Genomic DNA, 18787 nt, shown 5'->3' with positions numbered 1-18787 from the left:
TTGTCTCTCTCTCTCTATATGTATCTCCATGTTTCTCTCTCTATATATATCTCCATGTTTCTCTATATATATACCTCCATGTCTGTTTGTCTCTCTCTTCATGTCTCTCTCTTCATGTCTATCTCTCTCTTCATGTCTCTTGATCTAACTGCACCAATCCTGCCTGTCCTGTGGGTTCCTGTGCAGCGTCTTGCGCGCGAAGGCGTTGAAGCGTTTAGTGACTTTGCGGGAGTTGCTTGCCTCGCGGGAGGAGAGGCAGAGCACGTGGAGGCGTGCGTGGCAGTGGCTCTCTGGAGGTTTCTTTAACAAGGCGCAAAGCATCGACTTGGTAGCCGCTCAGGGAGATCCTCAGAAGTTGGCTTTTGCCAGCGTCAGCATTGTGCAGGGTCTTATGCAGTGAGTTTTAAGAAGTTAGATGTGGGGGTTGGGGTGACTGAAGAAGCAGGAGGATGCTCCCGCTGCGCTCGCCTGCGTGTGTTTGCATTTGCGTGTGAAGCCTATGGATGATGCATGACTGCGTGGAGGGCAGGGGCAGTCAGCAGGAGGGGGCCTGTGAGAGGCGGGAGGAGAGAGAGCTGTCGGCATCCTCCGCTTCACGCATGTTTTGCTGTGTGTATGTGTATGTGCATGTATGTGTGTGTGTATGTGTATTTGCGTTTATATGTGTGTATGTATGCGTATGTGTGTGTGTATATATGTATGTGTATGTTTGTGCATGTATATATATGCATGTGTATATGTAAGTGTATGTGTGTGTATGCATATATATATATATGTATATATATGTGTGTGTGTATGTTTGTGTATGTCTCTCTCTCTCTTCTTTGCGACCACCCCTTGTGGCGTGTGCCTCAGGCAGAACGGCGTAGGCTCCAACCGCTTGCGGCAGGTTAGAGAGCATTTTTTTTCGGTAGATTTCGCGCTGGACGTGGTGCTCTCCGAGCTGCAGATCGTCGCTTTTTGCGAGGGGCGTGGGGTAGCAGTCCCCCCCCCTCGCTACGGCCAGAGACTCTTTGCAATCGAATGCGCATGTCTTCACCACCACCTTCAAGTGGGCATGACGGGGGATCAGACGCTCAGCATGGATATTGAGGTCAGTTGCCTTTCGCCCGCGCAGGAAGAAAAGAAAAAAGAATCGCCTGCTTCGCTGCAGACAGTAGTCGGACTGCTCGGGGAGAGGGAGGAAAGGGGTCTCTCGGGTGCTCGCTCCAAGACACCGGAAAAGTTTTCAAAGAAGCTTTTCGCATGACGCCTCACGCTTTGTTAGAGGCTTGTGGTGGAGGCCAAGGGGAGGGGAAGAAAAGGCGGAAGGAGAAAGAGCAGGCTGAGAGGCGTCCATCAATGTGTCAACGTGCGAATGTGGTGTCGATAGTGATGGGTGTGGGCGTCCTCTCCAGGGGGTGTTTGCTTTTTCCCAAGAAATTTCTGAACTGCACTGCGTGTGGTCTATCTATCTATCTCTACCGCGCATGCTTTTCTGTCTGCGGGGGAGACTTGTTTTTACCACCGTGCTGGCAACGCGCCTTCGATAGGCCTTGAGGTTTCAAAATAGAGCTCATGCATGTTTCAAGGCAGCTGTATAATACACCTGGAAATGTGGAAAATCCTTGCTTGAGCCACGTGTCTTCGGGGACGGGGGTTGGGGATGGGGAGGCTGCTGCCGAACGAGGGGCATGTGTCTGTCTGTCTCTGTCTGTCTCTCTTTCTCTATCTATTTCTATCTCTTTCTATCTCTCTTTCTCTATCTCTCTATCTTTCTCTCTCTCTCTTTCTGAGGCGTGGAGCGTCTTTTTCTTGGGGAACCTGATTTGCCTTCTGGCTGTGCTTATATATATATGTCTCTCTCTCGCACTTGCCATACCTACCCTACCAGAGGAGTTGCTGTGTGCCTTGCCTTGTCACTCACTGCATGCGTGTGGACGTGACAAGGGAAGGGTCTTTCTCGTGACACGGGAACGTTGTCTCTCTTTCTCTCTCCCTCTCTGTCTCTCTCTCCTCCTGTGTGGTGAAAATGTCGCTTGCTGCCGCTGCATGCGCTAAAGGCCTTACTGGAGCCGTCCGCCGTGTGTGTCTTTCCTTCGCGTCTGCAGGTGTATCCCGCGACGGTTCTGACTGTTGCGAGAGATCTGGAGAGCACTCTCACGCCTCCCGAGGTGTCTGTGCTGCTGCTGCTCGAACCCTCCCGCCAGAAAACGAAGCGACGGCGGAAGGGCAATGCGTTTTTCAGCGTTCTCCAGAAAGTGCTTGGTCGAGGCGATGGCATTTCCACAGACTCGCAGGAGGAGGGGGAGACGAGGGGGGGATCGTCTCGGGGAGCGGATCCCGCTGAAGCCTCCTCTGCAGCAGCAGCGGCTGGTGCCTCGCCGCAAGAGTTGGAAGGGGATCCTTTTAAGGGCTCCTCAGGAGCAGCTCCGCTAGACGGAGCGGCGGAGAAGACGCAGGGAAGGCAGCAAGACTACAGGAAAAGGCTCGAAAGCATCAGGGCGTTCAGTCCCGGTGTCTACTTGCGTATGGATTCGCAGCTCTTCAGAACGCTCTATACACCAGACCTTCGCTTGTTGCTGCACTCCTGCGCAGGCATTGTTGTAGTTGTAAGCCCGCAACGCTGCCTTCTTGTTCTGGGGGAGAGTCTCAACCTGCTCGATGCAGCAAGGACCAAGGATCTCCTACTTTCGTCCAATGTACAGGTATGGAGCTGCCGCTACATTGTACGAGCGGGGGTGTGTGGTGTGGTGCGTGACAAACGTCGTGTTCTGCTGAAAGACGCCTACTTAGGGGGAGCCATGAAGCAGGCAGGCTAGCCAGAGAGAAAGAGAGAGGCAGACAGAGAGCAGAGTGAGAAAGAAAGACAACAGAGAGAGAGAGAAAAAGAGAGAAAAAGAGAGGAAAAAAAAACGGATGCAGCACCTTCGTGAAGGCAGCTTGCTGCTTGGAAGACATCCGAATGTAGCAAATCTTTTCCCCATAAACCCCCTCCAGTTTGCGCTGCTCGCCTAGCATGGGATTCTTCCCATGTCTGCCACATTGTCTGCTATTTGCTGGTCCTGTGCCAGTCGACGCCGTATCTTTGTGTAGGAAAAGCCACATTTTTTGAGGCATGCATGCTCCGGTTATGCATTGGGTGGCTGCTTGCACATACTGTGAAACGCACTGCTGCAGGGAGTCACGTTTTTCATCTCCCTGTGCATATATGTGGCGTATGTCTCTATATGTGTATATGTATGTATGTATGTGTATGTATGTGTATGTATGTGTATGTATGTCTTTTTATCGCTTTTTTTTTCTCTCTCTCTCTCTGTATGCAGCGGGCAGCGCTCCTGCGTCAAGGGGAAGCCTTCTGCTCGGCAGTTGCTGGAGGAGACATACAGCATCCAAATGTGCTGCTCGATGTAGAGCTGCAGAAGACAGTTTCGTTCGTCATTCCTAGGTTGGCTTCGCGATTGGAGTGCGAGGGGATTCAGGTGGATTTGGGAAGCATTCGTGCCAAATCCTTGTTACAGCCTCGAAGGCTGACTTACCCTCCAAATATGGCGATTGCTGCAATGGTGGACGCGTATTCGTGCGAGTAGGCATCCACCATTGGGATAAATTGCTGCTTCGTATCCACACTTGAAGGGGAGGCGGGCAGACTGTGGGGGCAGTCCTACGAGCTCGAGAGTTTATGGCAGCTCTCGAGTGTGAGAAGCGAAACGTGGCACCCTTACAAGCACGGCCAGGAGCTTCCCTCCTGCCGTGGGGTGACGTTTCTGTACTATTCAGCGGCTTCGGTGTGTATGTACATGCGTGGGTGTTTGTATGGGTGTGCATGAATGCATGTTTGTACATGCATAGAGGTGTATGTATGTTGTATGTATATATGCATGTGTATGTGTATGTGTATATGCATGTGTATGTGTATGTATACGTATGTATTTGTATGTCTATGTATACGTATGTATTTGTATGTCTATGTATGTATGTGTATATATATGTAAATGTTCATGTATGTGTATATATATGTAAATGTTCATGTATGTGTATATATATGTAAATGCTCACGTATGTGTATGTATGTAAACGTTCATGTATGTCTGTATTTGTAAACGTTCATGTATGTCTATGTATGTAAATGTTCATGTGTGTGTAGGTGTATATGCTCATGTATGTGTATATGTATATGTATACGTATGCATATCAATAAATGTACATGTAAATAAATGTACGTGTAAATAAATATACGTGTAAATAAATATACGTGTAAATAAATATACATGTAAATAAATATGTATAAATTTAGACATCTATATGTATAAATACATGCACATATTGTTTATGGATGCGTTGAGCGTGCTGTACATACAGGCTGGAGGGCCTAACAGTGGCGAGGACGCCTTCCTGCAGCCGAGACCTTTTGCGGCTGGAGATGTTTTGGGGGGGAAGGATCATGCCGTTTCCTCCGCAGTTGAGCAGCGTGATGCAGCTGTCTGCTGCAGCTGCAGCGGCAGCAACTGCTGCAGGGGGCCCCCCGCAGCACGCGGGAGTGGAAGCGGGGGTCAACTGGGGGCCCCCAAGAGACTACGCCCAAACGCCCCCCCCCCCCGCCAGCTGCTGCAGGCTCGACAGCAGCCTCAGCCTCGCGTGCAGTGCAACACTCCCAGAAAAACGCAAGGAAGCAAGAAGCCTCCGCGGCTGGCGCCGCTGAAGCTGCCCACCAGAAACATGAAGCCTACGCCAACCGAAAGAAAAGATCGTGCAGTGCTTACCTTGTGCCCCCTATAAAAAGCAGTGCTCTGTCTCTAAGAATTGCGCACGATAAACGCCGACAAGGCCTCCCAGCCTTCCATGTATGTTTGACTGTACAGACACCCCAGGCCTCCATGAACTTCCACCTCATCCTTGCTGTCTTTCTGCATGCCAGCGTCTCGATAGCGCTACACCTGCTTTCTTCTCTCCGTCGCCAAAACTCTCTCTTGCCTGTTGCGCCCATGCTCATGTATATGGACATGATGCACTATGTATCTATATGTATGAACATGATGTATATGTATAGCTATGTGTATGAACATGATGTACTATATTTCTATATGTATGAACATGATGTACTATATTTCTATATATGAACATGATGTATATGTATAGCTATATGTATGAACATGATGTACTATATCTCTATATGTATGAACATGATGTATATGTATGGCTACACATGAACATGATGTACTATATTTCTATATACGAACATGATGTACTATATTTCTATATGTATGAACATGATGTACTATATTTCTATATGTATGAACATGATGCACTATGTATCTATATGTATGAACATGATGTATATGTATATCTATATGTATGAACATGATGTACTATATTTCTATATGTATGAACATGATGTATATGTATAGCTATACATGAATTTGATGTATATGGCTTTTTACATGTATATGTATGTGTATAGACAGCGAGTGTGAGCATGCTTTGCACAGATGGGGGGCCCCAAGGGGACTCGCAGCCGTGCAGGATGCATAGCGCTGCATGCGCCGTTGAGTTGCATGAGGCTTCTTGAGGATTTTGCGGGGCATGCAGTTTTGGGATGCATGAATTGCTGCGTGGAGTGTGGCTCATTGTTTGGTGCAGGTTGACGTCATTCAAGAGGAGATTGCAGTCTCTATATCCCAACACGACATTGTGCTGCTTACGAACATAGCCGCGGAGGCGTTGGATATCTTTTACTCGTATTCGTCCCGCCTGGGTGCCATTCTGCGCGACGCAGCTCAACAGCAGGAGGCTCTGGATGCTTGCATCTTGCAGCAGATGGAAGCCAAGTGCGTAGAGCTCGAGCAGCAGCAGCAGCAGCTGCTGCGACAGCAGCAGCAGCAGCTGCTGCTGCTGCAGGAAGGGGAGTTGGAGGCGAGCAAGGGTGCTCCTCCCCAGGCAGACGAAGAGTCTTGGGTGTCTTCGGGAGCAGCTGCTCCCGGGGTGGATCACACAGCTGCCCTCATTGGCACGCAGCTTGCTCTCAGCAGAGTTCGTGCTCAGGAGGCTTTGGTGTCTGCCTCGCACACCCTAGTCAATAGCAGGCAAGGCAGTATGTCTGTAGAGGTTCACTGCGTCCTCGCAGGCATGCGGCTGTCTCTGCTTCGACGGGGTCCTACAGTGAGTCGCAAGGAGAGCTCCAGAGAAGACGCTTTCGCCGCAGGAGGCGATTCCAACGAAGACGCCGATTCGAGCCATCCTGCTGCTGCTGCTGCACCTGCAGCAGTTTCGGCTCGCAACGGCGGCCTGAAACAGCAGCAACAGCAGCAGCAGCAGCAGCAGCAGCAGCAGCAGCATCCGTCCTCCTCCCCACCCCGTTTCGTCTACCAGCAGCTGCGTCATCACAGGCGCATGCACATGGAGTCTCCTCGGACGGCGGCGGCAGCAGCGGGGGGCGGAGGAGCGCCTGCGGGGAGCCTCTTGAGAGCGTTCGCAGCAACAGCCGCCTCGGCAGTGGACGGGCTTGTGGCTCAGCAGGGAGCAGCGGCTTCTTTGATTGCGGGAGAGGGGCAGTTCGAGGGGGGAAGTGGCGCAGGAATGTCTACGCACTGGGCACCTCAGTCGCTACAAGGGGGGCAAGGATTGGCAGGGGGGGGCGGATGGCTTGCCGCGTGTCTCCCCCTGACTGAGCCTTGCGCAGGTGGCACGTACAGACCTTATCAGACAGTGGGTCCTCTGGTGTCTGTACTGCTGGGGCAGTGTTTCATCGAGGCGATTACGGCGACGGACGGGCGTGCGCAGCTGTACATGGCGTTGCAGGGTGTCGAGCTGCGCGACGACACGAACATTGCGCCTCTGTGTCTGTCTTCGCTCTACTTGGGATCGGGTGCCTTGCAGCCCCACGATCCCCAGTCCTCGGACGTGGGGTGTCTTGCTCCCGGAGAGCCTTGCGAGGGGAGCGGAGGAAAGAAGCCTCCCGTCTGCTCGCCAGCCGTCGGAGAGGCTTCCCAGCGAGGAAGGGGAGGCGCTCCGGCGCCGGCTGCGGCGGCGGCATCCCGCTCCCCCCTGCAGGGGGGGAGCGGGATGCCTACGCAGCGCAGAGGCAGTGCGGTTGAGCAGCACCTGGCAGACATTCAGCTCGTGCATGCGGAGCACAGGCGCTCCACTACGCGTCTCAACCGCGCGCGATCCTCGGTGGTGGTGCTCGAGGCGAAAGCCATGAGTCCGTCTGCGAAGCAGGATGGCAAGTCGAGGAAGGGGCACTCGCACGAACGGCGAGCAGGGGGGGAGCGGGGGGGAGAGGCGCAGGATTGCGGCGGCGGCGACTGCGCGAGCAGGTCTGCGCCGACGGCAGAGGCGCAGCAGACGATGAGGCTGGGCGAGCAGCAGGCTCTTGAGGAACCTCTCGCATGCAGTGGCAGCGACGCAGCAGCATGCCTTGTCTTACAGTGCCGCCCGCGAGTGCCGCATCTCGAGCTCCACCTTCGCGGCAACGCCGTCGAGGAGACAGTCGACAGCGCAGTCTCCATTTCCAAAGTTCGCCTGGTTCTCATCTGGGAGGTCCTCCACGAGTTGCTGCAAGTGGCTAGCCAGCTAGCTGAGGAGCTCCCCGCCTTCCAGCCGCCTCCCCCCCCCGCACCGCTGCCTTCATCGCCGCCTTCCCCGATAGACTTGGCAACGGGCACGCAGCAGCAGCAGCAGCGGCGGCAGTCTGTCTTGAAGCAGGAGGAGGACCAGCTCGACGCAATAGTCAGGCGACTGCTGCTGGCGCGGAGTCAGTATGTCTCGGAGATACAGCGAAGCAAAACTCCAAGCCTCCCAACAACAGACAGCCGCTTAGACAGCCAACGTCTGGATGTCGGTGAACAAAGAGTCTCCTCGACGTCTTCCGCTGGATTTCACTCCAGTTCGAGCTCTACGGCGAGGCTCGCAAGGTTAGAGACACAGCAGGATTCGCAGCAACAGCTGCAGCAACAGCTGCAGCAAAAGGTGCAGCACAAGCAGCAGCAGCAGCAGCAGCAAAATGTGCAGCTGGCGGCCTCTTCCTTTGCAGTTGAGGGTGTTGCGCGTAAAGCCTTGTCAGTGCAGCAGCAGCAGCAGCAGCAGCAGGAGCAGCAGCAACAGCAGCAGCAGCAGCAGCAGGAGCAGGAGGGGCTTGAGGGCATCGTTTTTCGCATGCAGCCTTCCGCAAGCGGCGGCACTTTGGAGGAGTGCAAGGAGCTCGTATCAGAGGATGGGAATAAGGAGGACGCACAGCAGCAGCAAACGCAGCAGCAGCAAACGCAGCACTTTGTGGAATCGCCTGGTGCAGTGCCGCAGTGGGCCCTTACGGAGGGCGGTGCTGCTGGAGTGTCTCGCATATTTGATGAGAAGCGGCTTCTTCGAGCCATAGAGGCTACCCGTTTCGGCAGTTCGGAGGAAGCTGCGCAAGCCTTGCTGGGAGTTCAGGGAGTGGCGCAGACGAATGCCTCGTGCGTGGAGTCTCCCGTCTGCATGCCAAGCGGTGCTTCTCCGTGGGAGCTTCCGAATAACGTCTTTTCTCGGGGAGAGAGCGTGAGGGCAGTGGGGTGTGGAGGCGGTCCAGAGGCCTTTAGCAGGAGCAACAAGCTGCCAAGACTGCATCTGCTGATTTGCATGCAGCAGGCAGAAGTGTGGCTCCCCGCGGAGCCAGTGCGGATGCCAGTAGCAGCCGAGTCGGGAGACGCGCAAGGCTCGACGACGAGCGCAGGCAAGCGAGGCTTTGTGGGGGCGAGCGCTTTGGTGGTGTCGCATGGGGGGGAGCGGAGAAGGCAGCAGCAGCAGCAGCAGCAGCCACACGGGGAGGCGTTTGAAGGCGAGGCTGCTCGGAGCGGTGTGGGGGGGAGCGATCCGGAAGGGGGGGGGGGCCTTATTTTCCCCCTCGCCCTTTCTCCCCCTCCTCCGTGCCTCCCTCTGCGGCTCAGGGAGCGGGCGTTCTGCCCGGAGGAGGAGCGGGAGCTCTCGGGAAGAAGGGCCGAAATCTCCTGAACCGTCTGCGGTTCGATCACGTAGGCTCGACGGAGAGCAAGGGGCCGTCTCCCCCGGATGCTGCCGCTGCCTCTGCCGCTGCTCTCTCTGTGGGCAGGCGGCGAAAGGGGGAGGTATCCGTGCTGCAGCAGCTGCAGTCGCAGCAGCAGCAGCAGCACCACCATCTCCAGCACTTGCTGCCGGAGAGCCTCGCGGCGGCGTCTGGTGGTGGGTTCGTGTCGGGATTAGCCTCTGCTGCGGCAGGCGTTTCGAGTGCAGCGTCTAAAAGCCGCACCAAAGCCTTCTCGGGGGGAGGGCGCAGCAACACGACGGCAACGCTGCAGTCGCAGCAGCAGTCGCAGCAGCCTTCGCACTACCAGAGCAGTGCGAGTCTGGGCAGACGAGGGGGGGCGAGCCGACTGCAAAGGCTCGCAGCGGCTGACTACTGGAGAGGACTTCGACGGCTGATCGTAAAACAGCACAGAGAAAGCTCAGAGGGAGCTGCAGCAATTGCCTTGTGCGCCTCCCGCGTGCCGAAGCTCATCGCGCTGCATGCGGGGCTGGAGATGAATTTCGCATACTTCTCGCTGAGGCGCCAGCGAAATCAGCCGCCAAACGAGCCGCCAAACGAGCCGCCAAACGAGCGGCAAAAGCTTCGGCAGCAGCTGGACTGTTTCAAGACACAGGAGGAGGAGGAAGCGGAAGAGGCGATCGCAGCTTTAGAGCCAGCACGTCTGTTGGAACGGAGCGGAGGGGGCCCCTTGCGAGCGGTTCTGCCGTACTGCCCGTTTCTCGTGCGCTGGGGGATGTGTGTCTCCAACTTGTGCGCAGTGACAGTGCAGCCCGAGCTGCTGTCTCCCCTGCTGCCTTGTGCGATAGCGTGGCAAACGCTGCGTCTCAGCAACCCCTTGCTGGCTCCCACGCGGCTGCAGCTGCGTTCTACGCTGTGCGTTCCTTCTCCCTCCACCTTGTGCGAGCGCATGCTGGGTGTCAGTCCAGAGGCGTCTGCATGCATTCGCATGCGGCACGGCTTTGTGAAGCCCCCTGAGCCAGAAGGCTTCGCGCTCTCTCTGCGGGCGGAGCCGATTCTGCTGACACTGGATACGCTTTCTGTGATCCTGGTGTATCAGCTGCTGGCGATCTCGGGAGCTCTCGCGGAGGCAGTGTCGACGCTGTTTCCCTCGCCAGGCAGAACGCAGCAAGACGACTCGAGAGGCGTTGGGGGGGGCGAGATGTCGGATACCATGACGAGCGCCACCAAGTCGCTCAACGCGGCAGCCGTGGCGAGCCATCGACAGCAGAGCGGATCGACGGCGATTCTTGCGGGGGGGGGGTTCGATCCTTACGGTGCCGCCGTCTTGGGACCGCCTTTGGGAGAGGAGAGCGCGGCGACTCACCGAGGCACCTCTCTGGCTGGGCTTCCCAATCTCGTGCTCGAGAGCTTCATTGCCGAGCAGCGCGAGCAGGAGGAGCAGCGGCAGCAGCTGCAGCAGCAGCGGGAGCAGCAGCTGCTGCCGCCGCAGCAGCAACAGAGGCGTCGGCGGAGCTCCCCGCCAGGCGACAGACGGTGGGGGGGGGGGCACACTGCCTGCCAGGCTGCGTCGCAGAAGAGGCCTCTTCTCGGCAACATTCGCGAAGAAGAGCTCGAGCGAAGCCTCCAGCTCGGAGGACGGGAGGCGCTGGAAGGGCTGCTGCATTCAGTGGCGTTCGCAGTCGAGGCTTCCACAGAGCTTATCAGGCTGTCGCTGTGGGATACCTTCAGCGTCAGCAGCAAGTGCTGTTTTTCGCTGACTCTGGAGGATGCCGAGCTGAAGGGGGCTTCGCAGCCGCGCTGCACGGAGGCGTTTTTTCCCGATGCGAACGCCACGACTTTGGCCGCATGCGGCGATCCTCTGGTGGTTGCTTGCTGCTCCACTCTGCAGCAGGAGGAACTCATGGCGAGACACCAGAGACTCAGACGCCGTTACAAGAGACTGCGCATGCCGGTTAAGGACCGCTTCCCGAGAAACGGCTCGCGCTCGCGAGAGGACGCGCAGCTGGAGCAGCAGCAGCTGCTGGAGCAGCAGCAGCTGCTGGAGCAGCAGCAGCGGCGGCGGCTGCTGCTGCAGCGAGCAGACACGGAGACGCTGGTTCGCACGAAGACACTCGCAATTCCTCCGTTTTTCAGCGAAGACTCATTAGACAATAGGGGCCCTCCCTATGCGGGAGCCTCGAGGATCTCGAGGAAGAACCTTTCCGAGGGCGTTGTTTCGCATGCCGAAAACCCGCTTTTCCACGCGGCTGCCAGTCGACGCGAGCGTCGCCAGAGGGAGAGGCGACAAGTGCAGCAGCAAGCACAGCAGCTGCAGGAGGGCGAGGAGGCCCTTATGTTTCCCTCCTTTGCCTCGCGGATCTTGAAGGATGGCTCGACGAGCCGTCGAGAGGCCACTGCGTCTTTTGCCAAGAGCCGCAGACGGAGGCATCCCCTGAGGAGAAGCGCGACGTCGGCGCTGGCGGCGTCGGGAGAAGAGGGGGGGGGCGGCGCGCAGAGCAGCTTGAGTCTTCAGGGATTGCCGTGGACGGAGGCTCGGAAGGAGGATACCTGCAGCGACTTGGCCTCCGTGTGGGCGAAGGGGGATGTTTGCTGGCACATTTGGCAGGATTTCGAGTCGCAAAAGCAGCAGCACGTCGCGCAAAAGCAGCTGCACGAGGGGCAGTCGCAGCAGCAGGGAGAGGCGGCTCGACAGGCTGCCGGCTGCTCTGGGATGGCTGCCGCCGCTGCCGCCTTTCCGTCCGAGGGGGCCCCCCTGTTGACGCTGCAGTCTACAGGAGGGCTGAAGCCGCAGCTGCCTCTGCCTTCTCCGCCCGCGTTGAAGAAGTGTCTGCATTTTCGGCTGAAGCACGCGCCGCAGCACCTTCGCAGGCAGATGCTGCAGCGGCACAGCTCGACTGTGGGAGCGCGTCTGCGTCTGCGCCTCCCCAAAGCCTTCCGTCGGTGGGTTGTGTCTCAGTATAGGGGCCCCGGAGGGGGCGGGGGCCCCCCGGCTCTGGGGGCCTCCGCGTCGTACGGGGGGGGGGGCCCCCAGGGGCCCCCCAAGACGCGGGAGTCGGCCGAGGAGGGCGTCGACGAGGAGCGTTTGCGGTGTCTCACGTTGACGTCGGAGCCGTGGGGTCGCGTGTTTGCGACTTTCGTGGTGTCTGCGGAGCATCTGAACCGCTTGGAAGGCGCAGCAGACGCGACTGTCGAGCCGTGGCACGTCGAAGTCGTCGGCAGGAAGGCGTGTCTCTCTGCGCCCACCTTGCTGGACGTGAGCGCCTCCTGGCTCAACCTGAACATCAACGTGGCTCTGGTAGACGCGCTGCTGGTGTACGTGTATGCGCTCATTGGAGTCGTCGTGAATCAGAGGGCGCTCCTGCTCCCGAACGAGCGCCGACTAAGACCTAAGCCCCCTCCGCCGCTCTGCGCTCATGCAGCCGCTTCCGCCCACAAGGAAGTCTTCGCAGCGCCTTCCTCGGCGGCAGCGGCTGCTGCAGCGGCGGCAGCAGCCGCTGCCGCCGTGGAAAGAGGCCTCCCGAAGCGCGTGGAGTCTCTGGAGACGCGCAGCGTGCGTCCAGGGGGGGGTGGAGGGGCCCCCCTGGCTCCTACGGAGGCAGGCGGCACCGCCGACGCGCGAGCCACGCAGCAGCAGCTGCTGCTGCTGCAGCAGCAAGGGGTCTGCGGCTCTGAATGCAGCGAGCTGTCGCAGCTGCTTGGCTTGATGGCTGCTGCCGCAGCAGCTGAACTCCCCGGATACTACGCAGTGCTACGACCTGACGGAACGGTGCTTGGCAGCAGCGGATTCGATTTGTTTTCTGCCCTTGAAGACGCACTCTCGCTCGAGTTTCTAGGGGACCATCTGCTGCAGCACTCCTCGCTGCACATGTCGCCTTCAGCTGAGTTCGCAGGGGATCAACTTAAGGACCAGCAGCAACAGCAGCAACAGCAACAGCAGCAGCAGCAGCAGCAGCAGCGCCAGCAAAACGCGCCGCAGTACGTACAGCCGCCGGCAACAGATGCACTCAGTGGAGTCGGAGACAGGGATGGCGTGAGGCCAGCACAACAGCAGCTGCAGCAGCTGCAGCAGCTGCAGCAGCTGCAGCAGCAACCTGTAGCTGCTGCTACTTCGTGGGCAGGGGATCAGGGAGGCTCACCCTCCTCAGCACCAGACGCTGCTCCCGAGAACGACTTAAACGGCTCCAATCCGCTTTTTTACAACCTTCTTGGGCAGCCGATTGCAATCATGACAGGTAGGCTTTTTGTTTTTCTGTTTGGCTGATGCTTGTCTATGTGTCTGAGATCTGTCTTTTGTCTGACGTCTGTCTGTTTGTCTGTTTGTCTGTCCGTCTGTCTGTCTGTCTGTCTGATATATGTCTGTTTGTTTGTCTGTCTGATATATGTCCGATAGATGTCTGTTTGTTTGTCTGTCTGATAGGTGTCTGTTTGTTTGTCTGTCTGTCAGATGTCTGTCTGTCTATGCGGCTGTACATGCAGATGCTTGTGCAGCAGCTCTGCACCGCTTGAGTGGGGAAAGGGAGGGAGGGAGAAAGGGGGGCTTATGCCGCTTACGAGGCAGTCTGGAGAATGGAGGATACTAAACTCATTACAGGCTGCATGCAGTCTCTGTACGAGTCTGTGTGTGAGATGATATGGCTTTGTATGATGGCAACCTCCGCTTTCCCCGACCGCTGTCTGCATGCGCTGAGCTCTCTCTCTCTGTCGCTCTCTCTATCTGTGTGTGTATGCATGTATGTGTGCAAGTGTATGCATGTATGTGTGCATGTATGTGTGCAAGTGTATGTGTGCAAGTGTATGCATGTATGTGTGCAAGTGTATGTGTGCAAGTGTATGCATGTATGTGTGCAAGTGTATGTGTGCAAGTGTATGCATGTATGTGTGCATGTATGTGTGCAAGTGTATGTGTGCAAGTGTATGCATGTATGTATGCAAGTGTATGTGTGCAAGTGTATGCATGTATGTGTGCAAGTGTATGTGTGCAAGTGTATGCATGCATGTGTGTGCATGTATTTGTGTGCAAGTGTATGCATGTATGTGTATGTGTATGTGTCTCTTTGGGTGCCTGTGTGTGTTAAGGTCTGCACTGCGAAGACGGTGCCGATGTTTTGAGTGGCAAGTGGCACATTGTGAAGGACGAGACGTCTTTTTCTTTGCCTTTGGACGAGAACGGGAGGGTGTTGCCCTTTCTGGTTCGTCTTCGGCTTTTGAATTACGTGTACGACTTGCCCTCGAGGATTTTCTGTTTTACGGCGGAGACGCGCGAGGTGCTCCGATTGTCAGTGCCTGAGCAGCCGCTCCCGCCTGCGATTCACTTGCAGCACGAGAACGGTGCGGAGGCGGGAGACGACGAAGCCTCGGATGTGTCGAGGCGGAAGCGACAGTTTCGTGCGGCTTCCGCGAGGCGCTCAGCTGCCAGCAGCAGTCCTCCCGGCGGAGGAAACTCTGGCTTCGACAAGCCTCGGGGGCGATTCGGCAGTGCGCGGAGAAAAGAGCCTCGGGAGGGGGCGGAGGGGGTTCTCGCTGCGAAGAGGGCTCGTCGGAGGGGCTGGTTCTTTCCCTCTGCGCTGCCTCGACCGCGTTCTTCGGTGTATCTGATGTGGAGAACCTCCGCCTTCGCCTCGACAAGCGGCAGCCCTAGACACGACATTTTTCTCTCTTCCTGCGTCTCGATTCGAAACAACACGGAGATGTCTCTGGCGATCCTCCCTACCGTGCCTGGACCGACCGACGAGCGAACCTCCGTGTTCGCTGCTTTTCGGAAAAAGTTTTTGATCCAGCCGTCGAAGCCGCCTACCAGCTCGATGCCGCCTTTCGCGCGCGTGCTGGAGGCGTTCAGACACCAGGACAGACGCAGCAAGAAGCGGCAGCAAATGCAGCAGCAGACGCAGCAAATGCAGCAAGTGCACCACCACCAGCAGCAGCTGCTGCTGCGGACCTTTCCGCCCGTGCTGAAGCTCCCCGCCATGGAGCACTACATTGTCGAAGATCTCACAAGCACGGATATTGGGCGAAAATTCTCGATGGTGGCAGAAAATCCTTCCTCCGACGAGGAGACAGCAGAGGCGACAGCACCAACGGGAAAGGCAGCCACAGGAGCAGGCGCAGCAAGCGGACTCGCGGCAGCTGTAGCTACGGCAGCGGCAGCCGTAGCTGCCGCTGCCGTAGCTACAACAGCTGCTGCCGGTGGCACTGGCATCGGAGGCGGAACTGGTGGCGCCTCCTCAGCTCAGGGGGGGGGGGGAGGGAGGGTGAAGTTCGCGACGATGGAAGGCGTGACTGAGGATGAAATGCAGCAAGACAGAAGGACGCCTTTTGGGGAGCACGCTCATCAGATGCTGCAGGAAGACGATGCCTCAAACAGCGAGCAGCCACTGCTGCTAGAAGAGGCTCCACTGCTGCGACTGGTCGGTGAAAGCACTACTACTACTGCGGCGGGAGCAGCGGCGGCGGCAGGAGGGGTGGGGAAACAGAATTTTCTCAAGAATGGCGACGCTCCGACGAAGGCGCCGCTTCTCAGCGACTCCTCCCGCGAAGGCTTGGAGGCAAGAGATGCAGACGAGGAGAGAATGCACAAGAAAGCGCTGCGAGGCGACCCCTCAACGTCTCTTCGAAACACGCCTGCTCTCACAGACCCCCCCCTTATCGCATTCTCCACGGAGCACCCGCGTCTGCTTTCTCCTCGAGAGCACCTGCCTCGTGCGGTGAAAGCTAGAAATCGAAAGCGTAGACACAGACGCAGATCCTATGCTCACCCCACACGCAGCACAAAAAAGCCTTCGCAGAATCGGCAGGAGCACCCCCAGGAGAAGCTGCCCTTGCTCCTTGGCGTGGATTACATGCTGCTGGATGCCAAGGAGAGACGACTGCTGCCAGTGCCTCTCTTTTGGCAACTCACCGAAAATACACCCCTCTGGTGTTGCCTTGCCGAACACCTCCCCAAGTATACGCATAAACTGAGACGCTTCGTGCTAAATCCGAAAAAAGCCGACTTTCTAGCCGATGTATGTACAGCGCAACTACCACCCCACACGGAGGGCAGCGCAGCAACGGCTGGTCGACGAAGCGACGCTGTGCAAGTTGCTGCGCTTCCTCTCTTCGTAGGGGGAAAAGGGGGGAAGCTATGAGCCACATATGTCAGCTTTCAAACGATGTGACTTGTGCTGCACGACTGCTGCACATGCAGGGAGAGACGCAGGGTGGGATGCAGAACCGCCATGCATGCATGCGATTTTTTTTCCTCACAGGAAAAATCTCAGAGAGCTATTACGGGGGGGCTTCTCGCGAAATACCGACTCAAAAGATCGTCTATCCCGCCTAAACAAATCCATCTCGACAATGGGATTGCCCTCTCCGCATCCATTGTCGGAGTTGCTCTCAGGAATACCGGGATAGGTTAGAGCGATGCTGCTGTTTCTGTGTATAGATGTGTGGATGCATACGTGTAATTTTTGTGTGTATGTATGTGTTTCTGTGTATTTTGTGTGTGTGTATGTGTTTCTGTGTATTTTGTGTGTGTGTATGTGTTTCTGTGTGAATATGTGTAGATGTATACCTGTGTATATATATGTAGATGTTTAACTGTGTATTTTGTGTGTTTATCTGTATGTTGTATAGGTGTACCTGTGTATTTTGTGTGTGTATCTGAGTATATATATGTATACATATATGTTTGTATGTGTGTATCTCTGAGTATCTGTAAATGTATGTATGCCTTTGGCTGTTCTTCTTGGTGAGCCTGACTTTTCTGTTTGTCGTGAATTGTGCTTCTTCTTTTCTCGTGGCTCCTCGTTGCCTGCTTCGTTTGCATCTGCCCGTGTCTTGTCGACTCCCTCAGTCAACTGCATGAGGCAGCCAGCGCCCTTCAGCTTTAGCTTCTGTCTCTGTGCCTCTCCCTCTGTCTGTCTCTGCCACAGCCCGTTCGAACGTTGATGGCCTCTTCTTTGAAGTTGTGCTGGAGCACTGCCTTTGCGTGTGTAATCGTTTGCCGCGCACAATCACCCTGCGATTCTCTCCAAGAGACTGCGGGGGACTGTCTCAGCAGCAACGGCAGCAGCACCAACAGCACCAGTTGCTGACATTCACCGACTCCTTCATTCCGCAGCCACCAACCGAGGTGCAGATTGAAGCTGGCGAGGAAGTGTTTCTTCCCGCCGATCCGTCTCGCGTCACATTCTGCTTTGGTCCCAGAGCATCCCGACCTGTGGAAATTGATTTCCTGCAGCCGGGTGTAAGTTGTTATCTCGGCTTATTCTCTGTCTCGCGAAAAAAAAATCCTTCTGCCAGCCTCTTCCGCATCCCTCATGTTGCGCGTCTCTCTAACTGTCTGTATGTGTTTCTGCCTGTATGTCTGCCTGTCTGTATGTATGTCTGTACGGCTCTTAGCTGGTCTTTGCTTTATGTATATACATGTATATATATATACGTATTATATATGTGTTTATGTATATCCCTGATACCCCTCTATTCCCCCCCCTGCACGCTGTCCGTACACCCCAGAGAAGCAGCATACACCACCGGCAACAGTGACAGCACGCAATGCCTTCCAAAAGCCTCTTTCTCCCCCCATCTCCCATTAAAGATCTCTCCTTTCCAGCCACTACAAAAATTGTCACTCTCGCGAAAGGGGGAGGAGGGAACCCTCTCTTGTTTCATTTTGGGTAGAGAAGACTCTCTGTAGGGGTCATACTGATAGCAGCCTTGCTCTCGTCGTCAAGCACACGCCTTCCTTCTGCATAGATCGCGGAAAGAGCAAAGGATTTGCTTGCTCGCTCGCTTCCGCCGCGCTGATTCTTTGGCGACGGATCTTGCGACTGCTGGATTTTAACACCTGTGTTGCACTTGTGCTTGCAGACTGCAGTGCAGCGGGTGACTATGGAGCCGTACAGTGGAGACGCCTCTTTTCTCAGTGGAGCTGCATATCGCAGCTCAGCTAGCCAAGTCGCCGAGTTGGCTGCGGGGGGGAAGCACCGGTCGGAGGTGTCTGACTCCCTTTCCCTGGAGGGAGACGCAGACGTCAGCCTGCAACGAAAAAGCATGATCTGGGAGGAAAGCAAAAGCCTCGAACAAGAGCCAATGCACGAGCCAGCAAGTCTTCTCCTCTGGGCAGAAGCTACAGATCACAAAGGTTCCTCCAAAATAGCAAACTCTGCAACTGCGCATAGGCTTTACCATGGGACCTTTGTAAGAACCTTGACTTTGTTTGCAGACTTTTGGGTAAGAGGCAGCTGTCTTTCTCCCTCCCTCCTCTTCTTCAATCCGCTTTTCCTTCTTCCCTCTCTGCCGCGCACTCTGTCCACGTAATCCTTCAAGCGCACAGTGTGCACTCAGCTTTCTTGCTCTCTTCTTTTCTCTCTCTTTCTCGCTAGCTCTCTCTTTCTCTCTCTTTCTTTCCCTCTCTTTCTCCCATTCTCTTTTTTTCCTCTTTTTCCCTCTCTCTTTCTCTCTCTTTCTTTTCTTTCTCTTTCTCGCTGTCTCTCTCTCTCTTTTCCGCTCTTTCTCTCTTTGTTTTCTCCCTCTTTCTCTTTCTCGCTAGCTCTCTCTCTCTTTCCCTTTGTCTCCCTCTTTCTCTCTTTCGCTCTTTCCCTCTCTCTCTCTCTGTTTCACTCTTTCTCCCTTTCTTTTCTGTCTCTCTCTCTCTCTCTTTCTCTCTCTCTTTCTCTTTATCTCTTTCTCTTTCTCGCTAGCTCTCTCTCTCCCTCTCTCTCTCTCTTTATCTCTTTCTTTCTCTTTCTCGTCAGCTCTCTCTCTCTCTCTCAAATGTCTATATGTTCTCGGGCATGGAAGGCAGGTGACATGGGGAAGCGATTAAAA

General features: G+C 55.8%; 1 protein-coding gene across 1 annotated transcript; it reads left to right on the top strand.

Moving 5' to 3' along the window:
* Window positions 1-506: 506 nt before the first annotated feature.
* Window positions 507-18190, top strand: LOC34621203 (the record flags this gene model as incomplete). The annotated part of the gene is given in 17 exon segments (XM_026335426.1): window positions 507-623; window positions 2091-2687; window positions 3306-3565; window positions 4342-4536; window positions 4538-4784; window positions 5620-6262; window positions 6455-7193; window positions 7374-7892; window positions 8151-8718; window positions 8901-10959; window positions 11125-11605; window positions 11846-12427; window positions 12527-13209; window positions 14054-15978; window positions 16222-16369; window positions 16891-17204; window positions 17828-18190. Coding segments are annotated over 17 exon segments (10440 nt in total), but the record flags the coding sequence as incomplete, so codon positions are not given.
* Window positions 18191-18787: the final 597 nt, after the last annotated feature.

The sequence above is a fragment of the Cyclospora cayetanensis genome, unplaced genomic scaffold (assembly GCF_002999335.1).
Source record: "Cyclospora cayetanensis isolate NF1_C8 unplaced genomic scaffold, CcayRef3 CcayRef3_contig_113, whole genome shotgun sequence".
NCBI classification, from domain to species: Eukaryota; Apicomplexa; class Conoidasida; order Eucoccidiorida; family Eimeriidae; genus Cyclospora; species Cyclospora cayetanensis.
This window is presented reverse-complemented; position numbering and strand designations above follow the sequence as displayed.